The sequence below is a fragment of the Drosophila bipectinata genome, chromosome 3R, assembly GCF_030179905.1.
Source record: "Drosophila bipectinata strain 14024-0381.07 chromosome 3R, DbipHiC1v2, whole genome shotgun sequence".
Lineage (NCBI taxonomy): Eukaryota > Metazoa > Arthropoda > Insecta > Diptera > Drosophilidae > Drosophila > Drosophila bipectinata.
In genome coordinates this window covers 2,048,871-2,065,223 of record NC_091739.1, presented here as the reverse complement: position 1 = coordinate 2,065,223, position 16,353 = coordinate 2,048,871, and the positions used below count along the sequence as shown (strand labels likewise).

Here is a 16,353-nt window from a genome sequence, read left to right as displayed (position 1 = left end):
ACAGCACACGGCTTTGTGCGGAACTTGGCTAACCAACTGGCCAACAAACACACTCGCCAGCCAGCGCGCATATTTGTCGTTGCGGATTATTTCATAGCACAATTCTGTACAGAAAGCCACTTTATGAGTGTGTGTGTGTGTGTGTGTGAGTGGGCGGCGGGGCGGCAAATGACTGTGGTCTTCCACTCTGTTGTTCCCGCATTCCTTTCGCATCTGCCGCGCAGCTTGTGCCCCGGCATCTCGGTTTGCTTTCTGATTTTTGCCCTTTCGGCCCGGCCTCGTTGCCCGTTAATTTACATTGCAAAAACTGTCTTTTTCTTTCGACTTTTACGCAATTTGCAATTCAATAGTTTATAGATTTCGCATTGTCAGTAGCTGTGGAGGAGGGTGGTTGTTTCTCATGTGCCAGTGGGAGGGCTGTGGGGTGTGGCTGAGTGGGCATTGTTGTGGCTGCCACACGGATGTAAGTGGGTAACTGGAGCACGGGGAGTAGCTCGGTGGGGAGTGCTTCGATTAGGTCATAAGTCCTTGGCTCTAAATACAAGTATTAGATAGGAGGAAGTCTCCCAAAAACAGGTATTCCAAATAACCCTCCCATTTTAGACACCCTTTTCCTATTTAATCCGCTTTCAATCATTCTGTCCAGAACTTTTCCATCAAGATTGCACAGTGGTCGGACTTAAATGGAAAATCTTTAGCAAAAATATAGAAAATATTATAAATATATGGATACAAATTGGACAGATCGAATATCTATATCCTTTAGATGTCATATACCTAAAATACCGCAAAATGCATAACATTGATGATTTGAAAGGCAGATGGTTGGTACTTTCTAACGACCCTATTTTTAGCAACTTATTTGCTCTAAATTTTTGAGTCTAAAAGGAATTGAATAAGGACCGGCCTGCCGGGTCCCTAAGCTACATGACTGAAGGATCAGAAGTGCCATAACTTTGGTGTGTTTGAAGTTAAAAGGCTTGGACTTTCTTTAGATTCCATTTTTAGCTAACTTATCTAATCTGCTAAATTTGCATATTTATGCAGCTTGATATTTTATTAATCTAAAATATTAGTTAATGAGTATATACCATTAGGTCCAACATATATTTCAATTATTTGTTGCTTAACGATGAACTAAATTTGTTTCAAATTTTGAATACATTTATAACAATTTTTAATACCGCACCTTGCACTGTTAGAGTTCTTTTTTTGGAAAGTCTTCTTTTGTTAGAGTTCTTTTTTTGGATAGTCCAGCTACCAGATGACTTTCGATGGAATATCTCTTAACAATTATTCTATTTATAGCCATGGGAGCGACCACTGTGCAACGCAGTGCACTGGCCGTCTCTCCATTTGATACATTTAATCAGTTTGAAATGCATCCACAGTCCGGTCCAGGGGCACTGCAGAAGCCAAACATCAAATGTTTGGTGTTTCTCGTCGATATGTTTAGTGCCTGAATGGTGCCCGCAAACTATGCCAACCGACTAAATGCGATTGGTTTTCGGCCACGGGCCACATGCCGCCGCCCTCGCCCAAATGGAATTCAATGCAAATTGATAATGAAATATGCGATGGAAATGCATTAGAACGCACCCGGGGGCAGCATTCTTATTGCGGAGATTCTAACACTGCGTGCTCCAACAAAATGGTTCGGCCCCGAATTGGCCATTTAGAGCAATGCGGCAAATAAACGAAATGTGGTTAACGCAATGACAGTGCGATTAGCCGGGCCATTGTGGGCGAGTCTGCTGGCGATGTGCATGGGGCGGCGGGTTCTCTGGTGGTTTTTGGGGTTCACTTCGGCTGTGGCGGGTCAGTATTTGCTGCTGGTGCGGTTGCTCAAATCATAATCCACACACAGTGTGGCTGTCCAGGAGTCAAGTGTGCTGTGCCAGCCACAATTGGCCAACGTGCAGTTGGCAAAAACGAAGCAGTGCTTAAACTGCCATGCAAACATAATTGTATGAAATATTCACGTGTAATAAGCGAGCTTAAAGTTCAGACAAAAGGAATCGAAAGTAGGGGAGTGACATCCTGCGACAGATGTCGTATGGCTCTGCCTTTCACAGAGCCCTAAATAAAACATTCGGTTGGTATTTAAATGCCATATTATCCTTCGGATGAAATCCAATCGCCCAAATCGGGCAATCAAACACGTACTTGTCTAAAGAGAGCTTTTCATCAGTGCAATCAGCATTCAGCTTCAAATTACCCGAATGAATAGGCAGACTTATGATTTATTCATCTCAGTCGATATTATTTTATTCGCCGGAGATGACAGGACACTTCCGCAATAAATCTCAATTGGGGAGTAAGTGAGAAATACTCGCCAATAAATAACAATAATTATGCAGGGAGATGTTTGAAATGAAAAGAAAATTTGTCTGTCGGGTCCTTTGAACAGGAAGTTCGCCCTTGGTTGCGTTTGTCTCTCCATTCTCCCCTCAATGATCCATAATTGCTATTAATTGTGCTCCGGATTTGCATAGCAAATAAATCTTGGAGGCGGCTCCCGGGCGGGCAGGAGGACTAGCAAATGCAAAACATAAATTCAGCAATTGCTTGACACTCGAGCGGCGTTCGAAAGTTGCTGCCGTTGTGTTCTCTAATTTATTTAGCATTGTGTAAACTTGTTCAAGGTTGAATGGGCTGCTGGCCGAATGGAAATTAAAGGACAACAAGGAGGCCGGAGGAGCAGCCTCAAAGAAAAACATTTGAATTACGTCGAAGACAATTCTGGATGCCAAAAGGCGGCCAAAGTTTGGCTCGATTGTTGTGGGCCGAGCTGGAAATCGAATTGTGCCAAATTGCCTGGCCCGGCACAGCCTCCCTCCATTCTGTATGTGTTTGTGTCCAGCGTCCAGCCGTCCACCCGTCGCTTTGTCTATCTGGGCAGCCCTCTCTGTCTGCGTGTGCGGCCCTCTCTGTGTCTGTGGTCCAAATGAATAATTTGGCATCGCAGATAAACGAAATCAATGTCCACGGACCCAGCCCGAACCCGAAACCCAAAACCAAATGGCAACATCTGCCCGTTGCGTTGGGTGGCAGAATGCCGGGCAGTGGGCTCCGAAATGGCTCGCAGCTCTCGGCCACTCTGGGGAACTTGTTATTGAATTAAAGTGACTTGATTTACGGCGCGTTCTGGTCAAAAGCTCTTAATGGCATTTGCCACGAGTCCGCCAGCCCTCTAACTCCCTAACCCTTACCCTAAACCACTCTGTGCCCTGGAACGCAGGGTCATCCGTTCCCCGAAAATGAAGTTTGTGCTCAGTGATGTAACGAGCGGCAACGGTGCGTATGCGCGACGCAAGTATGTGCTGCTGGGGCGGTAGATCTGTGAGAACTGCGGAAGACTAACTGTTGAGTTTGTGGCACAAAGTAATATTTAAGACTGGCAGCGCCATTTGCATGCCGTGCCTCAGGCGCTCTGCTATTGTTTACCTGCGACTTGACGGCCTGTTGTGATTGCTGATAACATTGTTATGATTGTCTGCGGCGGTGCCCCTGTTGCACTGCAACCCCGCGATACAAAACTGAATTAAACCGAGCCAAAGCCACCTAAACGACAGCAGATAGAGCCAATAATTTATGCGTGCATGTTGCAAGTCCGCACCCGGCACCTCCCCCTGACAAGGTTTATCTTGTAGTTGGCATTGTTGCCACGCCTCCTAAGCCGCCAAGTACGCCCAGCACTCCCTCAAAAGGCACTCGCACTCGCCCGCACTCCGACCAGGCTGCACATAATTTAATTAAAATGAAATCTCGCACGGGCGCTGAACTGCAAACTGTGAATGCAAATTATTATTAATTACAGCAAGCGACGACAAATGTTTATGGCTGCCATATGTGTGCCACTCTCCGGCTCTATCCTTGTCTCTGTCCCCCGAGTCGCACTGTCTCCCTCGCTGCTCGCATGCATGGGGAGACATGGCGTCGCCATCTGCTGACAGTTTGCGGCAAAAACAGCTCCGGTTAAGTGCGCGGGTGTTTATTTGCGGCAAACGAAATTAAGAGAAATCTAAACACATTCCCTCGTCGTTTATCTTGCTGCTAGATGCACTGCGCTCCCCTCAGGCTGGATGCGAAACTCCACTTTGTTCTGTTTCCCCCCCTGAAGGGGGTCTCCTTGCCAGGTTTCTTCTACCATATTACTAATTTTATCAGGTCTCCCGAATATAGGCGAACCTTTATACAGCTATTTTTTTTATTTTAATAAATGCCGTAAATCTTCTCTTGAAGTGAAAATTCATTTGTTTCTTTTTCTTTATTTTTATTATCTTCTTATCTTAAATTATTAAAAATAGGCCAGTTTTTGGGCGGTTAAACTCATTTAACCCCTACCAACTGTTAGGAACTTTAACAAAAAACAAAAGCAGATTGATAGAGAGGTGTTCTGGTAGGGGTTCTGGTAGGGGTATTCCTCCTTTAAATCGGGGCTTTGTTGGTAGAAATTTGGCCTTCTTTGGAGGTCTTTCTCTTATCTTTCTTTACATTTTTGAAGCGAGATCTCGAGAAATATTGACGAGAAATTCAAACACTCAAAATTAGAGCGTGTTAAAAATTAAATTAATCTTAATTATTTTCAAATTCAAATTTTGTTTAAAAGTATTTGTTTGGTCATTGAGCGTTTTCAATGCCTTAAATAAAAGACGATTTTGTATTTAAATTGAACGTTATAAATGTTTATTTCTGCATGCAGATCAAGCCGGATGATTCGCAGATAGACCAGCTATGGTGCATGCAGGGACTCAAGTAAAATACAGAGAGAGGGCGGCCCGACAAGTCACCTCGAGCTAAAGCTCTCGAAAGTGGAGAGGGCGGCCCGACCTAGACATTGCCGAGCTAAAACTTTCTATGGAAAGCTTGTTGAGTCGAGCGGCCGAGAAAGAGTCGGCTTGCGATCAACAAAGCCTTTGTACAAACTTAAGCCTAATAAATAAACATTACACTAATAATTACACTAAACATTATTTAAACATAAACATTAAACGCCGTGCTGCTGCTTGACCCGACAGTATCATAAGTGTCATGTGGTTGTGTTATGTTAACAAAATAAATAGTCTTACTCCATTGAGCTTCATTTTTATACCCTTGCAGAGGGTATTATAATTTTGGTCAAAAGTGTGCAACGCAGTGAAGGAGACATCTCAGACCCTATAAAGTATATATATTCTTGATCAGGATCACCTCCTGAGTTGATATGAGCATGTCCGTCTGTCCGTCTGTCCGTCTGTCCGTCTGTCTGTCCGTCTGTCTGTCCGTCTGTCTGTTTCTACGCAAACTAGTCTCTCAGTTTTAAAGCTATCGTCTTGAAACTTTGCACACACCCTTCTTTCCTTTGCACGCAGTATATAAGTCGGAACGGCCCGGATCGGCCGACTATATCCTATAGCTTCCATATAACTGATTGATCGGAAATGGTATAACTTTGGTGTTTTTAAAGTTAGAGAGTTCAAATTTGACATGAGAGCTATTTTTGACAAAATATTACGACATGCCAAATTTCGTAAGGATCGGCAGACTATATCCTATAGCTGCCATATAACTGAACGATCGGAAATGACACAACTTTCGTGTTTTTGAAGATAGAAAGCTGGAACTTGGTACAGATTATATATTTGGTCAGTTGATCCGACCTTCCAAATTTCATTAGGATCGGCCGACTATATCCTATAGCTGCCATATAACTGAACGATCGGAAATGGTATTTGGTAGAAATATCAACTTTCGTATTTTTGAAGATAGAAGTTTGGGACTTTTTTAGATTTTGTATTGTAATAAATTGGATTATATATTCCTTTTCCCATAAGGATTGGCCAACTATATCCGATGTTTGCGATAAATATCCGGTTTTAACTGCAAGGGTATATAAACTTCGGCTCCGCCCGAAGTTAGCTTTGCTTTCTTGTTAAACTGGTTTTATTCCAAACAAATATCTTACAAGAAACTTACAATAAAATCTTTAATTTAAGATGCTAAAACATGGCCTGCTATGGGATGGCCTGCACTAGGGGATGGCCTTTTAAGTGCGTCAAGTTAGGCTTCAAAGGATCAAACATTAAATGTATAATTTATTTTTCTGGGAGAGAAAGTTCTGGAAAGAACGTTCGTTTTGTTTAAATCAGAATTCACATAAAATAACAAAGAAAAGAAAATAATTATTTTTTAAAAATGTTTCCCATAATAATAATTGTAAAGGCTTGAAGATTAAGACTTATTTTTTCAAAAGCGCAGAGAAAAGGTCGTTTCCGATTGTTCAGCTATATATCGGCTATAGGATAAATAATTAATTCAAAATAGAATAAAACACCCCAATGTTGTGGTTCAACTGATCGTTGTTATATGGCAGATATATGAATTAGTCGTCCATCCCTGCCGTCCCGACTTATACCCGCCTTCAAAGGAAAGTAGGATGAAGTGAACTGCGGTTTATGGTCTATTTCTATCTATTTGAAACAGTAGCAATAAATTTCAACAGGCGTTTCCGCGACGCAAAAGGACTGCTTCTTGTATTTGTCAGTTCGCGTGATTGGTCCTTGAAGGGAGCTGTAGTTGGCAACGAGAACGGTGGCATCGAACTTCCCGTTTCCGGGAACGGTCTCCAGCCGGACAGTGATCGTTTGGTTCTGGTCCCGCAGGTAGGCCTTGTCCACCTTAGACAGCTTCAGCTTGTGGCACTGCGGGTACGGTCGCAACAGTTCGTTGATGTTCTCCACGGCGATCTCGGCCACGCGGCGCACACTGCTTGAGTTCCACGGAATCTGTGTCAGCTCCTTGCACTGGCAGTAGTGGTCCGGGATGTGGGCGGACTCGCAGCTCCGCTTCTCGGGAATGGGCAGGAAGAGCGAGACGTTGCGATCATCGCGCAGAGCGCGCGTTCGGTTGCGAATCCGCTCGTCACTCAGGTTCTCCAGGTTGACCACGTCCCTGAGGGTCTCGTGCAGGTCGAAAGTGGTCACCAGGCGGCGGGAATTGGCCTGCAGATTAGCCACCGCCAGGGGGAAACGGCTCTCCAGCCAGCTGGGATAGACGGCCACCATGGTGGGCATCGATATCTCCCGCATTCCCTGCAGGGTCTTCGCGAAGGCGCCATACCTCAGTCCATGGTCGGACAGCAGCAGGACGAGGGTGTGGTCGAGGACCCCGTAACGGTGCAGGACGCGCAGAATGGCGTCGTATTGGATGTCGGTCTGCAGGGCGTACGGAAAGTAGTCATGAACGCCCTGGGTTTGCCAGAAGAAGGCAAAGAACCCGGTGTCCAGGCAGCGTTGCTTGAAGTGCATCATCAACTGGTATATGAAGTCGTAAAAGACGTGGTGGTAGACCCGGCTGCCGCTGCACGAGATGTCTTCCGGCCCCCTGGCCCAGTACCTAGTGTGCTGGTGGATCTCGACCATAACACTGCGGAAGTAGTAGTCGGTGGGCTGACGGCGGAAGCCGCGCTTCGTGTACGTGAAGGTGCCGCCAATGCGTGTATCCTCGCCGAAAGCTGTGACGAAACCGGCCCTCTTGAACTCGTTCCACAGCAGGTTGCACTGATCGTAGTGGGCCTTCTTCACCCTCCCATAGCAGCCAGTCTCGGACTCCAGCTCGTCCACGTCCTGGCCACTCAGAAGGGGTACCAGGTTAGGGTAGGAGTTGCGTCCGACGCGGTTGTAGCCCCAGAGCTCCACGTGAGGCAGCTGGTCCACAAAGTCGATGACATTGCTGGGGAGTGCGATAGGCAACGAAAGTTCAGCCATTTATTCGAGGACCTCACCTGAAGTACCGCTTGTAGTGCATGTGGGAGATCGAGTCAATGCCCAGGATCATAACCGACAAGCGATCGGCCGACTTGCGGGGCTCCTTCTTGGGCACCTCAGCTTTCCTTACCGGCGGGAGGAAGATGTACACGTCGTGGAAGATCAGTCGGCTGAAGTCTACCCAGCACATGGTCCGCAGGGTGACGTTGCCCGCCTCGACCTCTGCGCTCCTCCGTCCGCGGCTGAAGCCGAAGACGCCTATTCGCACGTTCCGATTCCTGAAGTCATCGATGCGCTCGAAGACAATGTAGACGCAGATGAGCTTGCGCAGCCTCCGGATCCCTAGTTTTTGCCAAAGTTGCGTGCTGTTGAGCGCCAAGGTCAGGTAGTTGCGCCCCTTGACGCTCGTGGGCGTCAGGACCTGGAGCTTGTAGCACCAGTAGATGGGCATGGGCACCATGAAGTGGCGTGCGACGGGCGACATGTAGTCCATGGCTTCGATCCGGCAGTTGGAGGTGTTGACAAACAAGCCCACTCCACCTTCCTTGTCCATGGGGACTGGTTCGGAGGGTAGTCCCAAGCCTACATGCGGCCCCGGATTCGAATAAGTCACGACCAGCAGGACAACGACGAATATAAACATTAAGAGGTTGAAAATCCTCGGGGCTTCATTCTTGTAGAACTTTCTCAACGCATCTAGGGTAAGAACGTACATTTCCAGGAAAATATCGTTCGAGTTTCAAACAGAAACCAGATATTTTTAAGAACTATTTGAAGTATTTTATCTCCCAGGCACCTAGATGTTTGTTTGTTTCTAGATGTCTAGTTGTCAAGTAGTGTATTATTTCTAAACAACTGTTCGCCCACTATGATCGGAGGAAATGATAGTTCCTAGAATTCCTATGGAAGGTCTGACTAACGTGATTACTTGTTGTGCTGCTGGGTGCACTGATACTGTAGCCTATTGCCAAGATTCGGAGATGTTGTAGCTAGGTTACGTATGTGCTGGGTTTTGTGCACCTAGGGTAGGTTTCCTGGAAGTTAAGTACCGCGGTTGTACTACTGAGTTTGTAACATTGTTTTGTTGTTTTTCGCGAGACTAGCTTCCCAGTCGGAACTGGGTCTATATGACAATAAAAGGCATTTAAGGGTATAAGACATATAAGGTTATCCAAGATGGACTCAAGAGAGAGACTAACTTTATTCTTAACATTCTCTTGTAGCTGGGAAGCGTACATAGGAGTGGGTGCCTTTGGTTACAACCATAATGAAGTACATATGAGTCAAAGTCAGGGGTGCAAAGAGCTTGGCTAGCTTTAAGTTGCCCAATGGTGTTCTTCGGGGTTCAGCTTGCCATCTCCTGCCCGCGGGATGCAATCGGTTGGTTCTGGTTGCACATTGATGTCATCTATGGTAACTGCTAACAGCCCTCTAGTAGTGTCCATTGATGAATGGTATGCCTGTACAAAGGACAGAGAAGGTGTGAAAAATGTGTACTTTTAGCCAAAATCCCCAGTTCTGACCCTTCCTTGGCCTTAAATATAATTTCTGTTGATTTATTTTGTTGCCCCTTCTCTGCAGTTTGTCCATTAGCATAGTTTACAATTTCAGTTCCTTTTGCCGTTTTCTGCAGCTAAGATTTGTTTGCTTTCACCAGAAAGGGCAGAAAGGAAAACAAGCTGGAAAAAGTTCAAATAATGAAACCTTCGGGAAGCGTTCAGTGATTGAGTTTAAAGCCGGGCATTTTAATTAGGTCACTTGATTGAATTCGCCACTTTCGGTTGGTTTTTTCGTCCGACTTTCATCAATTCGTATGGCATGGGATTACAAGGCTGGCTTCATCGACTCGGAAAACCCTTCCTACAATAATATTCGCAAAATAATACGAAAGATGGTATGCCCGGAATGTCTTGAATATTTCAGAAGCGGCTTACATCATCCCGGCCGAAGCGGACCAGCTACAGTAACCGGATCTATTTCACAGCCGGAGACAAAGTGGGAATTGTGTTCCTCATTCAGGTCTCACTCCCACTCCCCGCTCCCCGCCTGGATCCTTTGTTCCTTTTTCACTGTGGAATGCCTTCCGAGTGCGATTCTCGCGCAGTTGTTTTCTTTAATTTTCCGCATACGAAGGCAGCAAAGCGGCGACTTCCTGCCTTCCCCTGATCCTTTACCGCTTCGCCACCACACCTGGCCCGCCCTCCTCGGTCAGGTCTCGTTTGCAGCATCCTGTATCCTGTGTAAAACATATGCATACATTTTATACCATTACGGCGAAACAATATTGCATTTGCAGAACCATTTCTCCTGCCAGACCCTCCCCCGCTTGCCGGAGCCAGTGTCTGTCCCGCTCCTTGTTCCGCCCGCCAACTGACTTGCGTTATGTGAATCCGGCGCGAATCCCGTGAATCCGTCGCGCTCCCGCCGCCCTCCTCGCGAGTTACGGTTTGGCTGCAGATACCCTGCTGGTACTGGTGCTCCGGCCATGCTGGAGTCTGAATAAAGAAGCAATAATTGGAGGAAAGTATGCGACTTGCTTTTGGAAATATGTGCACTTTAGGAGCGTAATGTGGGGTATATCAATGACTACCTCCCTAATCCCTCCACAATACAGGATATCAACCGCTTCTACTTGTGTTCCTCCCGGTTGTAGTTCCATTTCGCTGAAACTCAGTTTCAGCTTTGAGTTTTGGCTACAGGTCTTGGCGGGGCCAGCCCACGCCACCACCGCCAGCTGCGGTGGAGCTCCTCGGGCTGAACCTCCGCCCGCCGCCGCCTGCTCCAATTACTGTTTGCATAGTTGAGTGTCGTCTACGGAAATTTGTTTATTTTACGCGCATTGCGTTTTGCTTCGCTCCGCTCCGGTTCGGTTTGGTTGGATACCCATCCGCGCCAGGATCCTTCGCCACTCCTTCTACGGGAAGGCGAGGAGCAGCAGCACAATGAGACATGACGACGACACATCCGGCGACCGAATCGCTAAGACAAACTGACAGCTAAATGCGTTAGAGTCGTTGCAGATTTCATTTGGCGTGAATTTTTCTCCCTCTTCCCGCGTTTTTGGTGTTTTTCCATGTTGGGTTTTGTTGGTTTTCTGTCCGATGTGTTTTGCATTTTTGTAGGTTTCGCTGGCATTTTCCTCGACAGCCAAACCTTGTGCATCGGGCAGGTTTATGGCTTCCCCTTCCGTTACAGTTGCAGCTTCGCCAGACCCGCCTTCCGCCCCCACGCCGTCGACAAAATAAAAAACAAGCCCATCCGAAGGTAAGAATGTCAGACGCAGCCGTGACAACCGATATAAGGCAACACGACGGCACAAAAAACGAGCCTGGGAACGGTCAGGAGGACATTAAGGTGGAAGCCGGGGCCACCACTGCGTATGTGCAATAAGTTGCTCATGAAACGACGTATTCCTAGTATTGCCTGTACGTCCAGAGAACATGAAATGAAAGCGTCGTTTAGGTTGTCGGTTGGAGCCAGAAATGTTTGTGGTGTGATGCCTTTTTTCCAAACACATGTAGCTAAAGCTGCCTTTAAATCTGATGAAAATAAAACAGGTTCCTCAAAAAGAAACGTAATTGGGATTTGAATCAGATTAGGCTTTAAATAATTGTTATTCTCAAAGGAATATAACCTTTGTTGTAAAGTAAATGGATTAGATATTTTTAATAATCCAATGCTTGTACTCTGACGGACAACTGTGTACTCTGTATACATGGTTCGTTCACATATCGATTAATTTTTACTGACATAAAGTAGAAATAGTAAACATACAAACACTTTGATTCAATTCTATGAAACATCGTCGATTAAACATAAAAAAACCTGAAAGTACAAAATCTATAGCTTAAAAACAACCAACATTTTGTTGTTGGGTTGGTTTACTGGTAATATTATGCTAAAACATCCTATTTCAAACATCCCTATTTTATACCAATTTGGATATTAATTGGGACAAGTCCTTAACGAAATCCCGTCTCAGGTTTTTCTGCCAGTCTCCACAATTCAGCATTTTGAATTTTTTAAAGCTCCCTACACGTTTTGGATGAGCTGAAGTCTACACCCTAGAGCAGTGGTCGACAGGGCCCTACTTCAGGGTCATAGGAAATTTCTCTGCCCATTAATATTGTGTTCTCTTTCAATATAAATGTGTGAAACGTCATGCTCACAGATTAAAATCATATCAATTTATTGAATGCCGACCACTGCTTTAGATGTTGACTTGGACAGCTCATATGTCTGCCTTATTCTCTGTAAGTCAGGGCTTTCCCAGCTTTTAGTTTAAAAACTCACCAAAACACATGTTTCTCAGAATTTTGTAGCAGGATGTAAAATAATATATTATTATACCCAGTTCGGGTCATACTATGGTGTTATGTGAGTTAGGATAAAATATTGTTTCTTCAATTTTTAAGGCCTACCATCCGTCAAAAGACAATTTAACTCGAATATGAAAATCTCATACAAATCGCAGTCACGTCCCATGATAGGGCTTAAGTCTGTGCCAACAAATCCAAGCTATAATCCCCAAATTGATTCAATTGCCCTCCTCGTCCTGCGTTCTGCCGAGGAACAAGGCTTCAATCACTTGACATGTTCGGCAGTCAATTTGTGGAATGCTGTTACTGCAGCTCCTCGTCCTGATACTGCTACTTTCCTAGCTGCTACTCTTGTCCCTGAACTCGATTCCCTGACCCCTTCCATGGCAACAGTGACATGCTGGAAGTGCTTCTGCCGGCTGAGTGACCAACCAGAAGAGTCCAGTCTAGTGTGCGGCAGCTCCATCCGTTGGCCTGTGGCCAGGTATGCCGCCCTGCCAGAGCCCAGGCGCATCCCTGGACGTTGCAGCTACTATTGAGGTTACCACTCGTCCTCCTCTGGCTGCCTGCCATTGTCCTAACCCCCAACTAGGCGATGACAGGAGCCGCCTTGAAACCTTTGGCTAACTGTGTCCGGAGATGAGGGTGGGGGTGGGGTGCTCGGCATGTCTTGAACAGCCAACAAGCTGATCAACTGCCCACATGAGGACTCCAAGCACACACATATACCCATCCGCAAACCCCCAAGGGAAAAGGTTAATTCGAACATCGAGTTTTGAATAAAATAACGTAGTTAGTAAAAATTGGATATCGAATATCTAAACCAGACTTGTTCATTTTTAATTCAGCATCCCTTAAAGTAAAAATGTTGAACTAAACTTTTGAACTAAAAACTTGAACTAAATGTTAGTAGAGCCTTTGAGATGCAATACCCCAGCATTTTCCCTTGGGTGTCTCTGACTCGCTTTTCTGTTTGCCGGGCTACGGAATTACTTGGGTTGGCCAAAGTTGGGTCTGGAGAGGGATTACACCGACCGGCTTCTGCCAATAACTCAACTAATTGTCGCTGCAAGGGGTCCGCCCCATCCTGGGCAGAAAAATGAGCTACGAATTGTTAATTTCGGGCTGCAGCTGAGCAGGGAAATCGTTCGCAGCCGAGTGGCAGCGTTATTAAAGCCTTGTCAGCAGCAGGAACAGGCGACGCACGTGGCGCAAATTGTGGCATAAAACGGCAGCAAGACACCTGCTGGCTGCTCTGCATATTAATAAGTTACCCGGGCGTCGTTTCCCGGCCAACATAATGTACACTTCCTCCTGCGCCAGCTCCGACCAGGTTAGTGGCTGGGCTGTGGCCCAGTTGGCTGTAGTTGGGCATTCATTAGGCTCGTAGGACGCTTGTCGTTGGTGGCCGCCATTGCGTATACGCAGTGGTGTCGCTGTCGCCTGGTGGCGCTTTAAACTGCGCTCACGTGCTTAAAGACTTAACAAATTTGTCAATAAATGAAGTATTTTTGGGAAAATACTCTCGAGTGTGATTGCAACTCTTCAAAAATATTCTTTTGCTGAGAGGGGGCTATAATTTCCAATAAAGTTAAAGTGTTTCCACTGAAAAGGTACCTTCTGGTAGATGGTAGCTGGCAGCTTAAAGTTGCAGTTTAGATGAAGAGAACTGTCTATTGGAAGTTGACCAACGCCTCTCCATCGCTTCCTGCACCGCAATGGCTTTCTTGTGTTCTCACCAATCCGAGAACACGGTCGCTAATGGCCTAAGCTGCATCTGAATACGCATTACAAAAAAATGGATGGCAAGTCTGGCGACAGGATGGCTGCAGACTGCAGCCGGATTCCGTGTCTGACTGCCTGCGAGTCTCCGTCCGGGCCCGTCGAAGTGTCCCTATTTTTTGCAACTGCTTTGCCGCACTGCTGAACTTGAGTCGGGGCCTTGGTTGGCACGGGTTTCATTGTACGGGCGAACGCTGACTCCGGGTTTCCCCCGGTGGTCCTGGCCAGAACCTAACGACTCTGCGTAGTCAGTTGCCAAATTTACTTCAATTTTTTATTTGTCGCCGTGGCACGTAGGGCGTGCTAAATTTCCCGCACGCATTCTTCTGTCTATCCGAAGCTCTGCCGTAGCTATCCCGATACCTTATACATTACTGCGTCGGGTGCTTTGGCTTCTCGCCGCAGAGACTGAGGTTGTACTCTCCATATCCTGTCAATTAGGCATGAAAAAGGATTTAAACGACAGTCCTTTTATTAACGAAAGTATTTTATTTAAACTATGGAAGAATAGTTTAACCCAGACCACAGGTCTGGCAGCTCTATATGGCTAGTCCTTAAAGGGTATCTCAAACCCAAACCACTGCAGTGGATTTTCCACTTTTTTCCGATGAGTGCACTCCATTCCCTATGGCTCGCCCGGCCCGTCTGGCAGTTGGCCAAAAACTGTCAAAGCAACACGAGGCACTGCCTGCCCGAAAGTCGAATATCCTGCCGGAGGAGCGGGAGGATGGGCTGTACATGGAATGCCATGAGACGCTCCAATAGAGGGCCCGCTATGAAAATTCTATACAAATAAAAATGCAATTCACACAAATGGACTGTTCGGGCGTAGAACACTGACGAGGTCGGTGGAAAGTGGGGGCCGGCGGAAAATCTGTGATAAACGTGGACAGGCGGCAAAGATTGAATTAGTTTGTCGGACTCTTTTTGGGTCTGTCGCCGGGCGACAGGAGTGGACAGGGCAGGCATCGGCATGCGGACGGATTGGATTGTAATGGAGGACTGGCCTCTGGGAGCAATCCCTCATGGGTTGTGTCGCCCTGGCACTCGCTGTCACATGCATTTATTGATTTAGTCCATAAATCGTTGGTTCAATGGTCCGCAACATGCAAACAGAAATTCCGTCAAATCTATCGCTCGGATCTAGTTCGATTCGGGTTGCTATTGTCCTTTCATATCAGTGTTTAATTGAAAATTGCCCATCAAGTGGACTCGTGGAGAGCGCGTCGCTCCACGCCTAGCTTCATTATACCCTTGCAGAGGGTATTATAATTTTGGTCAAAAGTGTGCAACGCAGTGAAGGAGACATCTCCGACCCTATAAAGTATATATATTCTTGATCAGGATCACCTCCTGAGTTGATATGAGCATGTCCGTCTGTCCGTCTGTCCGTCTGTCCGTCTGTCTGTCCGTCTGTCTGTCTGTTTCTACGCGAACTAGTCTCTCAGTTTTAAAGCTATCGTCTTGAAACTTTGCACACACCCTTCTTTCCTTTGCACGCAGTATATAAGTCGGAACGGCCCGGATCGGCCGACTATATCCTATAGCTGCCATATAACTGATTGATCGGAAATGGTATAACTTTGGTGTTTTTAGAGTAAGAGAGTTCAAATTTGACATGAGAGCTATTTTTGGAAAAACATTACGTCATGGCAAATTTCATAAGTATCGGCCGACTATATCCTATAGCTGCCATATAATTGAACGATCGGAAATGACCCAACTTTCGTGTTTTTGAAGATAGAAAGCTGGAATTTAATACAGATTCTATTTTTAGTCAGTTGATCCAACCTACAAAATTTCATTAGGATCGGCCGACTATATCCCATAGCTGCCATATAACTGAACGATCGGAAATGACCCAACTTTCGTGTTTTTGAAGATAGAAAGCTGGAACTTGGTACAGATTATATATTTGGTCAGTTGATCCGACCTACCAAATTTCATTAGGATCGGCCGACTATATCTTATAGCTGCCATATAACTGAACGATCGGAAATGGTATTTGGTAGAAATACCAACTTTCGTATTTTTGAAGATAGAAGTTTGGGACTTTTTTTAGATTTTGTATTGTAATAAATTGGATTATATATTCCTATTCCCATAAGGATCGGCCAACTATATCCGATGTTTGCGATATATATCCGGTTTTAACTGCAAGGGTATATAAACTTCGGCTCCGCCCGAAGTTAGCTTTCCTTTCTTGTTTTTGTCTAAATTATTTTTATTTTTTTCGCCACTGGAGTGGAATGAATCTATTTTCGAACTGTTTCCCGCAATGGCTTGTTATTAAATTAATAAAGTGCCTCTGCGGTTTCACATGCACGGCGTTAAAACAGTTTGTTCTCCATAATTGTCTGTAACGAGGCAGCTATTTTCGCTCAAATTTTAAATGCCAGAATCCTCTTAACTGGGCTCTGATCACGTTCGATGCAATTTCTATTAAATTGAGTTACCAATCTGCTGAGGCCCCGAGGGAATCACAAACAATGCAATCGGGCAAA

The 16,353-nt window shown here is 45.8% G+C and overlaps 2 protein-coding genes across 5 annotated transcripts in view; one reads left to right on the top strand and one right to left on the bottom strand.

Annotated features, from left to right (window-relative positions):
- The window catches only part of Cad87A (cadherin 87A), a 58,091-nt gene that overhangs the window by 10,850 nt on the left and 30,888 nt on the right, over positions 1–16,353 (top strand). The gene's annotated exons all lie outside the window — the stretch shown is intronic.
- Positions 6,430–8,595, bottom strand: LOC108130777 (uncharacterized). The gene is made up of 2 exons (XM_017249374.3): positions 7,766–8,595; positions 6,430–7,713 (listed from the first exon to the last, which is right to left on the bottom strand). Exons 1-2 carry the CDS (start codon positions 8,461–8,463, stop codon positions 6,453–6,455), a joined length of 1,959 nt encoding a protein of 652 aa, XP_017104863.2. The 5' UTR covers positions 8,464–8,595; the 3' UTR covers positions 6,430–6,452.